The sequence below is a fragment of the Bidens hawaiensis genome, unplaced genomic scaffold (assembly GCF_021521415.1).
Source record: "Bidens hawaiensis isolate Kalapana, Puna unplaced genomic scaffold, B.hawaiensis_p1.1 tig00004242_1, whole genome shotgun sequence".
NCBI classification, from domain to species: domain Eukaryota; kingdom Viridiplantae; phylum Streptophyta; class Magnoliopsida; order Asterales; family Asteraceae; genus Bidens; species Bidens hawaiensis.
Genome location: NW_027491253.1, coordinates 1,799,606 through 1,818,097, shown reverse-complemented (window position 1 = coordinate 1,818,097; position 18,492 = coordinate 1,799,606). Strand labels below are relative to the sequence as shown.

Genomic DNA, 18,492 nt, shown 5'->3' with positions numbered 1-18,492 from the left:
TTTTTTTAATAATATATTTTTCAATTTTTATTGTTATAACATTAAGCCTCGCTTAAAAAAATTAGCTTATATATTTTTCTTTACTCGTTAAGGCTATGGGTCTTTTTATTTCGGCTCAGCCGAGGTATTCAAATCCTTGGAGACGGCCCTGCATTTGATCTAACTACACTTCCCTTGAGAAAAAAGCTTACTGCTTGAAAATATTATAAATATTTTATATTTTATCAAACGTTTTCCAAAATACAAACCAACCCACGAAGTACAGTCAAAAGCACATTTTTTGCATTGATGGTCGTTTTCGTGAAGAGTCATGCTGCATGCATGCTTTACAAATAAGACGACAATGTATTTAATTTTTCTTTTTTACCATCAAAATTTTTACGAATCCTACAAGATTGATCATGATGTTTCAATTCAAGTCAGATTGTGGGCCAGATTTTGATACATCAAAAAGATGATCCCACAAATCACAAAAGAAAAAGATATGCAAATCGTGAATTTTGAATTCATATTTATGAACGTTTCATTATATTTGTAACGTTAATATAAGATGGTCTTAGCCTCTAAGGAATGCATGTTGAACTATTGATCAAATTTTTTATAATCTCGACGTCTTGTTAATAGTCAAAAAAAAAAATCCCACCTATTACCCACAATTCCACAAACCATTATAAATAAATAGTCAGGAATACTCCATTTCAAGAAAAAAAGGATCTTTATAATCTTGCTAAATTTTAATGGGGTGGAGTAACAGTAGAAAATTAAAGATAAAAAATAAAAATTGGAAAGATGTCAGAGGCCAAAAAAGTGGTGCACAAAAATTTTAGATTTTAGTGTGCAGAAATGTTTTGGAGAGGGGGGGGGGCTGGCGTGGTAAAGTTAAACGTCTTTTTGTTTTTGTGCCTGCATCACTTGTCACACTTCTTACCTTTTATATTATTTTCTAAAGTTTGTAAATGGTGTAAAAATGGATTACTAAGTAATATAAAATGTTTTTAACTTACATAAAGTAATGCCAAGTATTTCAAAAAGTTTTGTATTTAAGTTTAGATGTCAGATGTGTTATAAAATCATGTTAAGTTCTAATAATATCATAATTCATAAAGGTGGTTCATTGGTGTTTTTATTAGTTTTTTTATATATCATAAAATGTTATAGTTGAATGAATTCATTTGTGAATCTCAGTTTACGTCTGTAGTCTAAGATCAGGAATAAGGCGATATACCAACTTAACTTATTAAACATTTTTGTGATACGTTTGAATGGTGATGAAACTTGGACGAAAACGGAGAGGGGGTCAATGTTTTCAGATGAAAATGGGTAAATTTACACTATGTATGAAGTATGAAAATGTTTGAATGAAAACGAATAAATTTATACCACTCAGCAGTTAAAAAGGGGGCATTAATAAGCCGCGCCCATGCTTTTGAATAAGGCTGAACAAAGTTTTGTATATAGAACCTAACATAAATAGAACATTTTTTTATGTCCAAAATTCTATGGATAAATGAATAGGACACTATAGTTTGTTGTACATACAGAATTACAATCAAAACTGAGTGAAGAATGATTACATATAACACATCTAATTGGCAAACTAATATCCTTTCAATGTTTAAATTACTAATAACCACTAATTGTTTGACGTGTCGGGTTCTTTGTTGATTGGTATCTTTTGAGTTCAGGATTATTGTAGTTGTTGCTACAGATAGAACAATTTCTTCATTGAAGGTGACGTTTCGATCTCGTTTCTAATAATCTGATTGTTTGTATATATTAGGGACCATTAATTAGTTTTCTTCACCAATAATTTCTTGTGGTTTGTTTTTGTTGCAGAAGTACTGTTGGGGACCATTAATTTTCTTCTTGATACATCTATTCAAGAATTGTTGAAGATGATGGAATAAAAGATATATATTATACGGAAGATTAGATTTTTCTTTGTTTTTTTTTTTTTTTTTTGGATCCCAAACTTTCCAATGATTTTTTTTTTAAATTCCTTAGTTGGCCAATTAGTCAAGTTTTTCTTTTGTGGCAGTAATTTCAATTCCCATGAAATTCACAAAGACCTAAGTAAAACTTTAAACATGTCAGTAAACTTTTGATTAGGCCAATGCATGCTAGACTGTTAGTAAGTCCTTTTAGTAAGTAAAACCTTAAAACAGCCCGGGTAAGTCAGCCAATTAGGAGTTGGCTTATCAAATTTTATGTTTCATATTCAGATCCATTTTTGTTTCAAATCATGTAAGTATTTATGAACCTTTCTTTTTCAGAATTCATAAACCCCTACTCTAAAATAACTTAAGTGGACTTCTTGTATTAAGAACACTTCTATCATATGACTTTTGTTATAAAATTGCAATGGAAATCGGATCATTCTTTATTACCTCCGTGAATACAGGGATTATTCTTTATTATCTCCATGATTATAGGAATCCTTAATTATCACAGTTTTCTTATTCTTTGCCTAATTTCTTGTCAAGATTGATGTGCATGATCCATGCCTTATTTTTGTATCTTCTTGTATTTAACATCAATGTATAACTTTGTTCTCTGTATTGCAATGTACCATAATAAATCTTTTATGGCATCAGAGCACCAATAACAAAGATCCATAAACCAAAATTTAACAAAACCCAAACACAAACAGAACCCTTATACTCAAAAGGATCATGGCCAGCAGCAATGCCAAGGAGGTGAAAGGTAATGAAGGAATCGTTAATCATGATTCCCCATACTATCTTCATCCCTCCGACTATCCAAGACAATTGCATGTGAACGACGTGTTGACCGACGGGAACTACAACGATTGGAAGGAAGAGATGCAAAACTTCTCGTTTGCCAAAAACAAGATTGGTTTTGTGAACGGTTAGATTAAGAAACCAAACGAAGACGCGCCCGACTACATAGCGTGGACGAGATGTGATGCAATGATCAAGGGATGGCTAAATGCAGCCATGGAGAAAGAGATCATAACAAGTGTGAGGTATGCTCCCACCGCCCAAGATATATGGGCTGACTTGAAGGAGCGATTCGACAAGGAAAGTGCTCCTCGAGCATACAAACTGAAACAGTCCCTAATGAGCACTAGACAAAATAGGGATTATGTTTCAACATATTTCACCAAACTTCGTGTTATATGGGATGAAATCCAGTCGATGCTACCTGCTCCAAAATGTAACTGTGACTGTTGTGTTTGTGGGATAGGTAAGAAACTTGTTGACATAAAAGACAAGGAATATTACTTCCTAAAGAAGGCGGAATCAAACTCACAGCATATTGTGATTCAGATTGGTTAGGTTGTCCTTTCACCCGAAGGTCTAGAACCGGGTATTTGTTACTTTAGGGGGGGCATATCATGGGGATCTAAGAAGCAGTCCGTTGTCTCACGGTCATCTGCCAAAGTCGAATATCGGGCAATGGCACATGCGGTTAGTGAAATCTTATGGATGAGATGGTTACTAGACATACCTGGAGTACCACCAATCGGACCAACTTCCTTATTTTGTGATAATCAAGCGGCACTTCACATAGCTAACAATCCCGTTTTTCACGAGTGAACGAAACACGTTGAGATGGATTGTCATTTCATTAGAGAACGAGTTGAGTCCAAATAAATTCATCCTGTGAAGATTGACACTAAAACTCAAGTTGCTTATATTTTAACTAAGCCGTTGGGAGCGCATCAATTCCGTATAATGCTCGGCAAATTGGGCATTCAAGATCTCCAGCTTCAATTTGAGAGGGAGTAATGGAAATCGGATCGTTCTTTATTACCTCCGTGATTACAGGGACTATTCTTTATTATCTCCATGATTATAGGAATCCTTAATTATCACAGTTTCCTTATTATCTGCCTTGTTGGGTTTCATAGGCCTTGTTTGGGTCGGTTTATTATATGAAGTCAAAGAGAAAGAGGAGACGGGTGCGAGCGGCCGGACCCAAGCCTAGCCCAGTTTAGATTTCTTACTTAATAATTTACTAACCCTAGTTCATTATCTATATAAACCACATCATGTACTTGTAATCGTTGTCACTTAATAAATAAATACCTAGTTGCCACCCGTGGATGTAGGTCAGTTTAGACCGAACCATGTTAAATCCTCGCGTTCGTTTATTGCTTTCGCGTGCGTGCGTTTAATCCTAACAAGTGGTATCTAGAACTTAGGTTCGGATCACACGAAGAACACGGGAACCAGTCAAGTCGTCGCCAGACCTTTCGCCGCCGCCACCCTATTGCGCTAGGGTTCAGTCGCCATTGCACCAGAATCGGAGCTAGGGTTCCGCCGCATTACCGCTAACTGTTGCTAGGGTTTTGCCGCCACCACCAGTGCTACCGTCCGTTTCTTTGCGCCGCCGCAGAAGGGTAATTGCCGGCTGTCACGTTCGTTGTCGACGTTGTAGTGGTTAGTTTCAGGTTCTGTTTTTTTTTTCTGAAAGCAATTAGCCATAGCATCACCACTGTGTATCCAAGCTGAAGAGGTATGTACCCGCCTCAACACCAATCAAGGCGGGTCAACCCACAAGATAAAGACATTATGAAGGCACAAAGCCAAAACCTAGGCGCATGGCGCATACAAAACATGCTCAGGCATCATATGCTTGCGCATCACATATGCGCGCGGCGCATCAACGCGCGGCGCATATCACATGCTCTTGCACATCACATATGCTCGCGCGTCGCATATGCGCGCGGCGCACCATAGCGCGGCGCATATCACACGCTCGTGCATATCACACCTGCGCATGAAATATCTGCGCGTGAGAATAAAAAGAAGACTTCGCGCATCCTCAGGATGGGCGCATATCACACGTGCATATAATCAACCTCGTCCTTATCCAAATCAGGGTTAGGGCAACCTTGATTGTGCACGTCAGACAATCTTCTAGAAGGCATCTTTTTAAGGAGTAAGAATATGCTGATGTTGACAGCTGCCAAATGAAAGGTCGACAACTCAGCATGACACATGGGCTACCACATAATTACAACCAACGAGAAAGCGCCAGGTGTCCCAGAGGACACATGGCGCAGTGCGGTTGGAGGAGGCCAACGAGGCTGAGCCCAACCAGTGGAAACCCTAGCACTATAAATACAGCATCAACTCCACTTTGATGGACATTCATTCACACTCAATCATTGACAGTTACAAGCAGTGATATCACATTCAATCATATTGAATTATATTCACTCACAGTCAGTTACAGAAAAAACACACAGTCACACAAATCAAGAGTATTCAGCGATCAGCAATACTCTTGAGATTCACTTACATACAACATTATTATCTTCTCCAAAAGATACTGATTCTCACGCCGGAGGGTTACCCCAAAGAGGACCCCTCTGTCCCTTTCTGAGGGGTAAGTAACGGCGCTGTTCATTTTGTAGGTGGAAGAACTCGGATCCAGAAGAACCATCGGTGAAATAGTTTAATCACACCCGAGGAAAGTAGATCTGCTACCAGTGAGTAGATCCACGTTTCTTCATTGGCGCCATCCGATCTCATCCAGATCTAAAAAATTCAATCACCATGGTTTCTGGAGTTCGTAACGTTGATCAAGCTCTGGAGGATATTGAACGTGAGGGTGTTAACGACGGACAGCAGGTTCTGAGGGTTCCGCGTGATTCTACGCGTACCACCAGCAACCGTCCCTTCGTCACAACCCCTCACGGCCAGACTGAAACTCTTCCAGACGATCGCACGTTACAAAATATGGCCGGCGCGAAGCTGAAGGGACCAATGGGTCCAGAAGATGAAGCAGACGATCCGAATGAATGGCTCATAAATGAGCAGCGGCGTCTGATGGAAAAGTACACTGAAATGATCAAACAGAAGAAGCTAGCCGACCAAACACAAAGGCAAGCGATGGAGAAGCAGCCCACAAAAAGGCCGCGCGCGCCGGAAGAAGGGCATTCTGTTCACACTGCACACACAGAGTTCAGTGATGAAGAGGTGCATAGCATGAGAAAGACAAGGGATACTCATGCAGGAGGCTCGCAGCTCCGCGCGCCTGTGAACATGGCGCCAGGAGCCAGAGCAGATCCGGATCTGCACATGCCATACAGCCCACCGGTCAGAGGGCAAGTGGACGTAACCACACCCTACAGACCAGCCATCCTGGTAAAACACTCAAAGTTTACTGCGCGCATCGCGCAGGCTCCCATCCAGCACAAGACCAAGATGCCAAGTGGTCTGGGGAAATATGATGGCACGACAGATCCAGATGACTTTTTGCAAGGTTTCTATAACACGGGAAACCTAGAGAGCTGGACGATGCCAACATGGTGTCATATGTTTGCCCGCTGCCTCACAGGCGCAGCGCGAGTATGGTTCGAGAGCTTGCCGACAGGGCAAATTGATGGCTTCGAGGAACTATTAGAAAAGTTCCAGGCCCACTTCGTACAGCAGCGCAGGCACACGCGCGATCCTGATGACATCATGCACTGCATCCGCAGGAATGATGAAACGATTGAAGATTACATCACTCGTTTCAATCAGGAGTCCCTGGCAATCGGGGGCATAACCGAGCAGCTACTGCGCGTGGCCTTTATACAAGGCGCGCGCAGTGATCAGTTACGACGAGCTCTCGTAAGCAAAGATGGTATGCCCACCACGTGGGCCAAGTTAATGGAGGCATCGCGAGTTTTCGCGAGAAATGAGAAACAGATTGCCCAAGATAGGGCAAGAGAAAGAGCGCACCAGGCTGAATCACCGCGCAGCAAAGAGAAGAGGGCCAAACAGAACTCTGTATGGTCCAGGTTGCAGCCAACAAGTTTTTCTTCCGCGGAAAAACAAGCGCAACCAAACTCACCCCAGCCCCAAAAGGATGCTCGTAAACACGGGGAGGGTGACAAGAGGGAGGGCGGCAGAGATCCTAGCAGACCTCTGCCAAGAATATGGACTCCCCTCACTAAAACACCTTCACAGGTGTTAAGTACTGAGAATGTCCAATTCAAGCCTCCCAAGCAACTACACTACAAGGGGCCGCAAAATAGTGGTAAATATTGTGAATTTCACAGGTCCCCGGGCCACAACACTGACGCATGCCATCATTTAAAGGATGCGATCGAGAAGGATGTAAAGTCTGGCAGGCTGGCTCACTTGGTAAAAAACCAAAGAATAGAAGATGAGCAACCGGAGGGAGCCTCTGCCAGCAAGAAGTACAAAAGAATCTGTGTGGCTGAGGGGGGACGACAAGGGCAGACGTCAAGAAAGAGAAGCGCGCAAATTCACGGAGATTGGCGCGAGCAGCAAGTCATCTTCCCAAGAATCAGGGGAGGCCCTTCAATAAGCAGTCCTCTCGTCATTACCACACACATTGCTCATTACGAAGTGTCAAAGGTCCTGGTGGACACTGGAAGCGAATCTGACATTATGTATGAGCAGTGTTTCAGAAAGTTAGACCCGGCAGACCAAGCTCGGCTCGAAATTGTGAACGCACCAATCTGTGGTGTCTCAAATGAAATCATACATCCCCTAGGCCAGATTCAGTTTGAACTAACTATGGGGGATGATGAGCACAAGCGAGCCGAAGTGGTCAACTTCTTGGTCTTGCCCACCACGTCATGCCACAATATGATCCTGGGTAGGGGAACAATTGCCCAATTTAATGCTGTACCATCGCCAGCGCACGGCGCATTGGGGATCCCTACACCAACAGGCGTAGCATTTGTTTACCGCGATCATTTGTGCGCAGTGACAACCACGCCGCGGGAAGGGAGAATGAAACTTCCAACGGCGGACAATGCGCCAGAGAAGTGGATTTTAAACCCAAAATTCCCCGACCAAACGGTCACAATTGGCGCTACCATTTCAGACGACACCAGATTGAGAGTGAAAAGGTTGCTCACAAAATACATGACGGTCTTCGCGTGGCAACACTCCGATATGACTGGGGTCCCGCGAGACTTGGCGCAACACTCTCTTAACACGTTCAAGTCGGTGGAGCCAATTGCTCAGAAGAAGAGAATCATGGGGGATGAAAAGGCGAAGGCCATGAATGAGCAAGTTGAGGACTTGTTGCGCGCAAACATTATCCGCCCGATCCGATACCAGACGTGGGTAGCCAATCCTGTGATGGTAAAGAAAAGCAACGGGTCATGGAGGATGTGTATTGACTTCAAGGACCTCAACAAAGCATGTCCGAAAGACTGTTACCCACTACCAAACATCGACGCAAAGGTGGACTCCGTGGCGCCATTCAAGCTCAAATGTTTCCTGGATGCCTACAAAGGCTATCACCAGATTCAAATGGCACCACAGGATGAAGACAAGACGGCCTTCAGAACCGACAAGGGTGTTTTTTGTTACACAAAAATGCCCTTTGGTTTAAAGAATGCGGGCGCCACCTATCAGAGACTTATGGATTCTGTTTTCAATGAACAAATCGGAAGGAATCTAGAAGTCTACGTTGATGATTTGGTGATAAAGAGCAGGGAGGAGAGACAAATGCTCAACGACATCGAGGAAACTCTTCAGCGCCTAACGGAAGTTAACATGAAGCTCAACCCGAGCAAATGTACTTTCGGCGCGGAAGAGGGGAAATTTCTTGGTGTAATGGTCACTAAGGATGGTTTCAAGGTGAATCCTGAGAAGGTGGAAGCCATCCTTGACATGCCTTCACCAGCCACCATGAAAGAGGTTCAGAAGCTGAATGGTAGATTGGTGTCAATCAACAGGTTCCTAGCGAACCACGCCAGCAAATCTACTCCATTCGTTAACACCTTGAGGAATTGTTTGAAGAAGAGCCAATTCAAGTGGACGCCTGAGGCTGAGCAAGCTTTCAATGAGATAAAAGAATGTCTCATAAAGCTGCCCGCGCTCACAGCTCCACTTCCTGGCGAAACCCTTACATTGTACTTGTCAGCTGGAGATCGCGCCATTGGCGCAGTATTATTGGTGGATCGCAAGGGGATCCAAACGCCAATATACTATGTGAGTCGAGTGCTCACAGACCCTGAGACGCGCTATTCCATCATGGAAAAGTTAGTTTTGTCGCTAACACACGCGTCGCGCAAGCTCCATAGATACTTCAATGGTCATCCTATTGAAGTACTGACTGGTTACAACATCCAGCAAGTCTTGCGACGTCCCGCGCTCTCCGGAAGGCTGACAAAGTGGGCACTGGAATTAGGTGAACACACGATCACTTATAAGCCCCGTCCAGCAATAAAGGGTCAAGTTTTGGCGGATTTCATCACGGAAATCCCAGAGGGACAGATTGAAGAAGCTCAGCGCGAGGTAGACCCTCCGCGAGCAAATGATGAAGAAGATGTTTGGAGGCTATTCACTGATGGAGCCTCCAACAGCGAAGGGTCTGGCGCAGGTCTCAAACTGGTAGACCCTGATAATCATGAATATACTTATGCTATCAGGTTGGACTTCAAGAGTACCAACAATGAGGCTGAGTATGAAGCCCTGCTGGCTGGTCTGCGCATCGCGCGCAAGTTTGGGGTTAAAAGACTAGAGGCGCATGTTGATTCTTACTTGGTAGCTGCTCAGGTCAACGGCCTATATGACGCCAAGGAGAACACAATGCCTCTGTATCTAGAGCAGGCAAAAAAGCTCGTTGAGCAGTTTGACTTCTTCAGAATCATACACATCTCGCGAAGCGAAAACAAGTCCGCAGACGCGTTGAGTAAAATGGCATCAACTAATTTTGATCACTTTGGCAAAGATGTCAGGGTGGAAATAATGAGCAGCCCGTCAGTGCAAACGCAATCGGTCCTGGTAATTCATACAACTCCTTCATCCTGGATAACTCCAATAATGGAATTCCTGAAAGAGGGGAAGTTACCGGATGATCGCGCACAGGCGAGAAAGATAAGACACAAGGCGCAGAACTATGAACTGCTTGATGGTACAGTGTACCGGCGCTCTTATCTTGGACCGCTCATGAAATGCCTGGATGCGGAGGAAGCAAGCTATGTGATTAGGGAGATTCATGAGGGAATCTGTGGAATTCACGCTGGTCCGCGCATGGTGGTTGCCAAGGCGATGAGCTCAGGCTACTATTGGCCAGGCATGTACTTGGATGCGCTAAAAGAAATCCAAAAATGCAAGGCATGTCAGAGCTACGCGCCAAACACCATGCGTCCAAAAAACAACTTGATTCCAGTCACCTCAGCATGGCCTTTTCACAAATGGGCCATTGATATTGTGGGGCCCCTGCCGCAAGCGCAAGGCCGAGTGAAATTTTTGGTAGTGGCGATAGACTATTTCACAAAATGGGTTGAAGCTAAGCCACTAGCAAAAATCACAGCTGAGGCGATGAAGCAATTTATCTGGAGCCACATCATTTGCCGTTTTGGCCTTCCTATGGAAATTGTGAGCGACAATGGCAAACAATTCACTGACAGGAAGATGTCAAGCTGGCTCAAAGAATTGCACATCAACCAAATCTTCACGTCCGTTTACCATCCTCAAGGGAATGGCCAAGTGGAGCGCGCGAATCAAAGTTTACTAAATGGGCTGAAGAAAAGATTGGAGGGAGAATCCCATTCTTGGGTCGAAGAGTTACCTAATGTCTTGTGGGCGCACAGGACATTAAGCAAAACTAGCAATGGCGAATCCCCGTTCAGCCTAACCTATGGAACAGAGGCTATGATCCCAGCGGAAGTTGGATGCCCATCCCATAGGGTACTCATGATGAGCAAAACTGATAACGACCGCGAAAGAAGATTAGATCTTAACTTGCTTGAAGGGCGCAGAGAAGCGGCTATCATTAATGAAGCCAGATACAAGAAAAAGCTGGAAAAATATTATAATCAGCGCGTTAAAGAGTGCCACTTCAAGATAAATGATTTTGTCCTTCGAAACAATGAAGCTAGTCGCGCAATACCCCCAGGAAAAATGTCCCCCAATTGGGAGGGACCTTATCAAATTTCAGAAGACCTGGGGAAAGGCGCGTATGCTTTAAAAGATTTGAACGGAAAAAAGATACCGCGCGCGTGGAACGCGGCACAGCTTAGAAAATACTTCATGTAAAAAGTTCAAATTTGTAATCAAGGCTTTTAAGCCATCATTAATGATGATTCGCGCTATCTTTCAATATTTGTCGCGCTATCTTTCAATATTGGTTCTATTACCTTTGCATACATGTTTCACACTTCCTTTATTAAATTGGAACAATATGACAACATTATATTGACTTCAAGACAAAATAAAGCGAAGTAAAACATACATGCGCGAGCCTTAGCTCAAACGCGTTAACGAGTCTTAACTCTAAAACGTCAGGGCCTTAGCCCAAAATTACGAGCCTTAGCTCAAGCACGTTAATGAGTCTTAACTCTAAAATCGTCAGGGCCTTAGCCCAAAACAAAGAGCCTTAGCTCAAAACACTCACATACATCCATCTTACACCCCGCGCAGCTTGATCATAAAAATCCTTAAACAAAACTAAAGCAAAGTACATGCCATATCATGTTAAGGTCTCAGGTCGAGGCCGCGCGCGGAACCATAGTGGATATCTGAGTAACACAAGCTGACATGTAATGGCTAAACTCATACTTCCATACCGCGTGACACCAGCGCGTGAAAAAGAAATAACGAAAAATTAGCGCGCATGTCAGCATGAGCAAGATACTGCGAGAGCCACAAACAAAATAGAACTGAGGTTAAAAGTGAATAATTTCCTTACAACCTTGTTCTTATTTTAACGTTCAAGCATATCTTATATCTATACAACCAAACATGAAGAGATGAATGGAATTGCGCAAGATACGAAAAGGAGATAACAAGTTTCATTTCATTGGATCGAAATCTACAAGTATGATGAGTTACAAACTACAAGTATAAAAGATAAATATACAAAATTTGATGAAGGGCTTCTCAAGTCTCCACGTCGACGTCAGCCGCTTCATCATCCTCATCATCTCGCGCAGCATCTGGCGCGGTCTGCTCTTCATCTCCGAACTGACCATAGTCAAGTTCTTCCTCCTCATTGGAGTCTTCGATCACAACGGTGTCGCGAGCAGATTCTTTCGCCGCGCCAGAGCCGCTGGCAGGGGCAACATCCCCCGCGCCACCATCATCGCCACCAGCCCTCTCGCAATCATCAAGCAACTTCTTTAGTGCGCCGAGGTCGGGCTGGTCAGCAAGCGCAGTTATCTGTAAATCATTAGAAAAGTAATGAGTACAAACACTTAGAAAGGTTAGTAAAGTAAAACTCATTAAGATCAAGGTACCTGCATAAGGATGGGGATGGGAGTATTCATATACTTTTCCCCCACCGCGGCCATGTCCGCGCAGGCCGCATCGAACTTGTAAGGGTACTCGGATGGGTTCTTCCTCAGCATGCCATACTCATATCCATCCGTAAACCCTTCAGCTCGGCCCACCAAACGCGCGGCGGCATTACAGTCCATCACAAGGGCTTGAAACTCGGCGGAATATTTCATCGCCAAAGCGCAGCGAGCCATGCCCTGTGACACCAGCCATTGGCGATCCTGCGCGAGGCCAGCAACAGACGTCTCGAGGGCAGGAACCTGAGAGTTTAATAACTCAACAGTCTCCTTAGCCTTTTTTAGTTCCTCCTTGTCAGACGCTGCTGCCGCCAAAACAGCACCAAGTGCTTCCTGGCTGGACGCCGCCGTGGCCAAGGCCTCATCTCTATCGGCCTGCGCGGCCGCCAAATCCCTTTTCAGGCGCGCAACCTCGCTCTCCAATGATGATTTCTCAGTAATACTCTTGATGATAGCTTGGTCACGCGCCTCGGCCTGCTGTTCCAAGACACGCACTCTGCGCGCGTACTTGGCAACTTCGGCCTCCGCCAATTGCTGCTTCTCCCGCGCAGCCTGGAGCTCATGCCCGCGCTTGATGTATGCGGTGTTGGCACTTGCTCGATTTTCACTGAGCTCCGCCTGGAGTTTCTCAGCTCGCGCACGAGCATCAGACAGGTTCCAGGCGGCCACCTTAGCCTCTCGCTGGGCTTCCACAAGAGCGTCGCGTACTTTAATATAATCACGACGCAGCTCTTGGGAAGCAGCGAAAAAAGCCGACCCAGCGAAAACATGTTCGTTCAGCAAGTCCGCGCGAGTGCGCTCCTCTTGATACCTCCTTTCAGTAGGAGGCACGGCATGAGCCCAGAAATCCTCGCATACGCCCATGGATTGAAAGGAACTTTCTTCATTAATATTCCATCTCGGGCGGTAAACGTGGTCACCTTCCTGCAAAAATGTAAGAAAAATCCTAAGTCATAAAACATACTTATAGGGAGATACGCGCAGCGGACCAACAAATCAATACATACCTGCGGGGATGAAGCAGGAATGTCTGCGCCAGCCCCACCAGAGGTCTGCGCTGCAAACACTTGCGGCATCGCAGGGCTGGCGCGATCTCCTAAGGAGTCTTCACCTTGAACCCCCTCGTCCTCCTCGTCTTCTTCAACAGGCCTCTTCTGCTGCGACCTGGAAGGCTCCAAACCAGCCTCGCGGGGAGGGCTACGTGCAGGAGGAGGCGAAGGAGGTCTAGACGCCGCCAGTTCGGCGCGCAACACCGTCTCCTGCTCCTTGGTAATCCCAATAAGGGGAGACTCAGCACTAGCAGGAGCAGGACCAGAACCAGCGGCGCCGGCAGCCGCGCCAGGGGTATCATCAGCAACTGTTGTACCAGCTACAACTCCTATGAACAAATAAACAAGGAATGGTTTATGACTAAGTCCAAAAGGAAAAATTCAGAAAACAAATGTGCAACACTTACCTTGGCGCAACTCTGTTCGCGCATCGAACATCGCCATAAAATTCATTCTACCCTTTTCAGAGGGTAGAACAGGGGACTTCGATGGAGTCCCCGGCGCAGCCGTAGCACCTTGTGGCGCCTGCGGCTGATCTGTTACCGTCGCCGGCTCTGCAAACATTCAAATAACCAACGGTTTAACAATTACTCAATCAGACGAAGATAGGCAAAGTATACCTGTTGCAGGCGCGGCGCGGCTCATCTCTTCAGCAGCGCGAACGGAGGAGGCGACGGCACCATACCTCAAGTGGACAGGAGGTCTGCCCACTCTCACAGGCAGAGAACTTAAAGAAACCTTTGTGGTTTCCTTAGGTCTCTTCGTTTGAGCATGGGGATGAGCGACAGGGGTGTCCTCTTTCTTCTGTTTCTTACTGGCCCCTGCGCCAGATTTCCCCTTAGCTTTGCGCTTTAGTAGAGGTGCCTCCTCTTCCTCCTCCTCCTCCTCTTCCGCGAGCTCTAGCTCGTAGTTTTCAAGCGCATCTACAAAAACAAGCGACAGAACTGTTAATAAGCTTGGGTCTTCTAAAGGAATGAACAAGAGTGCGAAGGCTTACCAGGCGCGTCACCGTCAAAGTCAAAATCCAGATCCACTGGGATGAACATGTCATCGAAGCGATCCGGGAAACCAACCTCCCCAATGCCAAGTTCGACGGAGCCGCCCTCCACATGTTCATCATAAGCGGCAAGGATGTAATCCTTGGTGACTGCGCAAAGACGAGTTAAATGATATCAGCAAAAGAAGGATGTTGGCGCAATAAAAAAAAAAAAAAAAAAAAAAAAAAAAAAATAACTTACACAACCCGTCGACTTGGATAACGGGCTCAAGCGCGCTGTCGGCCCAGAGCCTGCTCATGCCGACCCCAACCAGCGCCTCCTCGCAAATTTTCTTCGCGGGGGATGGTTCGGCGGTCAGTTTCTTAACCCATGCGCCAGTTGGGTTCTTGAGGACATCCTCATCCGCAGGCGCAGAAGTGATAGAGCGCATGGTCATACGGATGGGGATCACACCGGCCTTAATGTAAAAAAACCTCTCTGACCAGTCATGAAGGCTCTTGAATGAAACAGTGGAGCACTTCACCTTCTGACTGCGAGGAATAAAAGATATCCAATTGTCTTGGATCTTGGCCTTATAAAAATATTGAAAGCGCCGAGGAGTGGGTTCCTCGCGCTGGGATTTGCACATGAACTCAAAGTGAGTCACGCGCACGAGTCCAAACGGATGGACTTGGGATATGTGAATCCCATAGAACTTCAACAGTGCACCCACAAACCTTGTCATCGGGAGACGAAGGTTGCAGTGGCTGAAAAAGTGGCTATATAGGGATATATAGCCGGCAGGCGGGTTCGCCGCCGTTTGCCCGGACCTAGGCAACATGCAGCCAAACAGGGTGGGAAACCCCTGAGAGGTGATGAGGTTGTCGAGATCCGCCTGCTTCAATTTGCAGGGGATTTCATTCCACCTTTTGGTCGCCTTGGTCCTCCCTACTTCCTCCGATGTGGTTTCAACAACCTTCTTCCCCTTTCCTTTTTGCTTCAATGTCGACATCACCACAGACTTCACACGGCGTCTTCGAGAGGCAACGGAGGTGATTGAAGGGCTAGACGAGTATGAACTATCAGACATACAACTGTAATAACAGATAATCGAGGATTCGAATCGATGTAAACACTCAAATCAGAATGTGAAAGCAGGAATTCGAATTTGAATAACAATAAAGATGAGGATAAAAATTACCTAAGGGCCTGCTTTTATAGGACCAGGAGAGAGAAAAGTGGCAGCTGATCGGATTCCACGCGCCCCCACTCGCAGGGGCAACCCAACGAAGGCGCGACACGTGTCCCTAACAGCTGTGTGAGGTGACAAACCGACCTGCCACGGAACAGACACGCGCCCCCACTCGCAGGTACTAACCAATGCGAGCGCGACACGTGTTCAAGACAGCTGTGAGAGGACGTGAAAGGCAACTGTAGCACCTCGAGCACACGAAACGTCTGACACGTTTACGGCGCACGTCACCACCAACCAACCACGTGTTTGGACCTTTGGTTTTCAACAAAGTGGATAGAACTTCGCGCGATGATGGAAACAACCAAGAAAACGACAAAACCCCCTATAAATGGACAATTCAGTGAGTCTAATATCTATCTTACCACGCTCGCGCGAGATAAGACACACATTAGACTGGGGGGGCTTGAAGAGGTATGTACCCGCCTCAACACCAATCAAGGCGGGTCAACCCACAAGATAAAGACATTATGAAGGCACAAAGCCAAAACCTAGGCGCATGGCGCATACAAAACATGCTCAGGCATCATATGCTTGCGCATCACATATGCGCGCGGCGCATCAACGCGCGGCGCATATCACATGCTCTTGCACATCACATATGCTCGCGCGTCGCATATGCGCGCGGCGCACCATAGCGCGGCGCATATCACACGCTCGTGCATATCACACCTGCGCATGAAATATCTGCGCGTGAGAATAAAAAGAAGACTTCGCGCATCCTCAGGATGGGCGCATATCACACGTGCATATAATCAACCTCGTCCTTATCCAAATCAGGGTTAGGGCAACCTTGATTGTGCACGTCAGACAATCTTCTAGAAGGCATCTTTTTAAGGAGTAAGAATATGCTGATGTTGACAGCTGCCAAATGAAAGGTCGACAACTCAGCATGACACATGGGCTACCACATAATTACAACCAACGAGAAAGCGCCAGGTGTCCCAGAGGACACATGGCGCAGTGCGGTTGGAGGAGGCCAACGAGGCTGAGCCCAACCAGTGGAAACCCTAGCACTATAAATACAGCATCAACTCCACTTTGATGGACATTCATTCACACTCAATCATTGACAGTTACAAGCAGTGATATCACATTCAATCATATTGAATTATATTCACTCACAGTCAGTTACAGAAAAAACACACAGTCACACAAATCAAGAGTATTCAGCGATCAGCAATACTCTTGAGATTCACTTACATACAACATTATTATCTTCTCCAAAAGATACTGATTCTCACGCCGGAGGGTTACCCCAAAGAGGACCCCTCTGTCCCTTTCTGAGGGGTAAGTAACGGCGCTGTTCATTTTGTAGGTGGAAGAACTCGGATCCAGAAGAACCATCGGTGAAATAGTTTAATCACACCCGAGGAAAGTAGATCTGCTACCAGTGAGTAGATCCACGTTTCTTCACAAGCCGTTGCCGCCTGTGAGTTTTTTGTTACGATATCACCACCGTTTGACAGGGAAGGAACGTGACCATTGTTTCCTTTTTAATTGGCTCGTGAATCGTGATCCTGGGCAGCAAGCCAAGGTTGACAAAATAAAGTTTTTTGTTTATTAGTGGTCCGTAATACAAAGAAAAGTTGGTGGTAGGCTTTGTTCAAAACCAAGAATTAATTTTGGCAAAATAATGAAGAAATTAATTTTTTATTTTGGTTGAGATCCTATTTTGCAAAGTGCGTGTCAGGAACAGTTTAATCAAGATCCTATTATTTTGAATAATCATTATTAATCAGAAGAAGCGTTAAAGAAATAGAGAACCGGTGTCAACCGCGTTTGTTAGGTTGATTTTTTACAGAGTTCAGTAGAACAGCCGTTAAGTTCAGGTCAGTGCCATTGCTGTGTCTGTCTCTGTTTTTATACAGGTTTTTCGTTTTAGTCATTGTAATGGCAGAAGACGAAAAGGTTTTGATATAGAAGTTTGATAGACAGAAATTTGGTTGGTGGAAGATGCAGATTGAAGCGCTGCTTTGTCAGAAACACTTAGATGTAGTGCTTGAGGATGAAAAACCAGAAAAGATGTCAGAAGCAGATTGTAAGAAGTTAGACAAGAAGGCTAGGGCTTGTATTACTTTGTCGTTGTTGGAAGATGTAGCGTTTAACATCATGAAAGAAGCCACAACACGTGGTATGATGGAGGCACTATCCAACATGTATGAGAAGCCTTTGGCAGCAAATAAGGTCTATCTTATCCGAGAGCTAGTGACAACAAGAATGAAAGAGGGTGGGTCAGTTACAACGCATGTTAATAATCTTAATTCAATCCTGTCCCGCTTGGTTTCAGTCGACATTAAGTTTGATGATGAAGTTCAAGGCCTGTTGTTATTATCCTCTTTGCCCGACAGTTGGTCACAAACAGTGACTGTGGTTTGTAGTTCGTCTACAAAAATTACGATTCGGGACCTGATTCTGGGAGGAGATTCAAGACACAGAAGTTCAGGTGAATCATCAGGAAATATGTTAGTCACAGAAGGTAGAGGTAGGGGAAAACAGCGAGGCAGTGGGAGCAGGAAGAGGAGTCAGTCTAAGACTCGTAAAGATATTGAATGCTGAAGTTGTAAAGAGAAATGACACTTCAGGAATCAGTGTCTGAATGGTAAGAAAGAGGTAAACGTTACAGAAGACGACACATATGACGGGGTCAGCAGTGATGAGGCTTTGGTTTGTAGTGTTGAGAGTAACGTTGATGCTTGGGTGATGGATTCTGGTGTATCGTTTCATGCCACTCACTGTAGTGAAATGATGAAGAATCTAAAGTTTGGGGATTTTGGAAAGGTTCGACTAGCTAACGATGATATTCTAGAGGTTACGGGTATGGGAGATGTTGATTTGATAACTTCAGCTGGTAGTTCTTGGACTTTGAAAGATGTTAGGGTTATTCCAGTTTTGAAGAAACGTTTGAATTCAGTTGGGACAGTTGGATGACCAGGGGCACGATGTTAAGTTCGGGAATGGGCAGTGGAAGGT

General features: G+C 45.1%; 1 protein-coding gene across 1 annotated transcript; it reads left to right on the top strand.

Annotated features, from left to right (window-relative positions):
* The first annotated feature begins 2,672 nt into the window (after positions 1-2,672).
* Positions 2,673-3,299, top strand: LOC143625882 (uncharacterized). Its single transcript, XM_077096103.1, has 2 exons — positions 2,673-2,868; positions 2,956-3,299. The coding sequence occupies exons 1-2, from the start codon at positions 2,673-2,675 to the stop codon at positions 3,297-3,299; spliced, it is 540 nt and encodes a 179-aa protein (XP_076952218.1).
* The last annotated feature ends 15,193 nt before the right edge of the window (positions 3,300-18,492 follow it).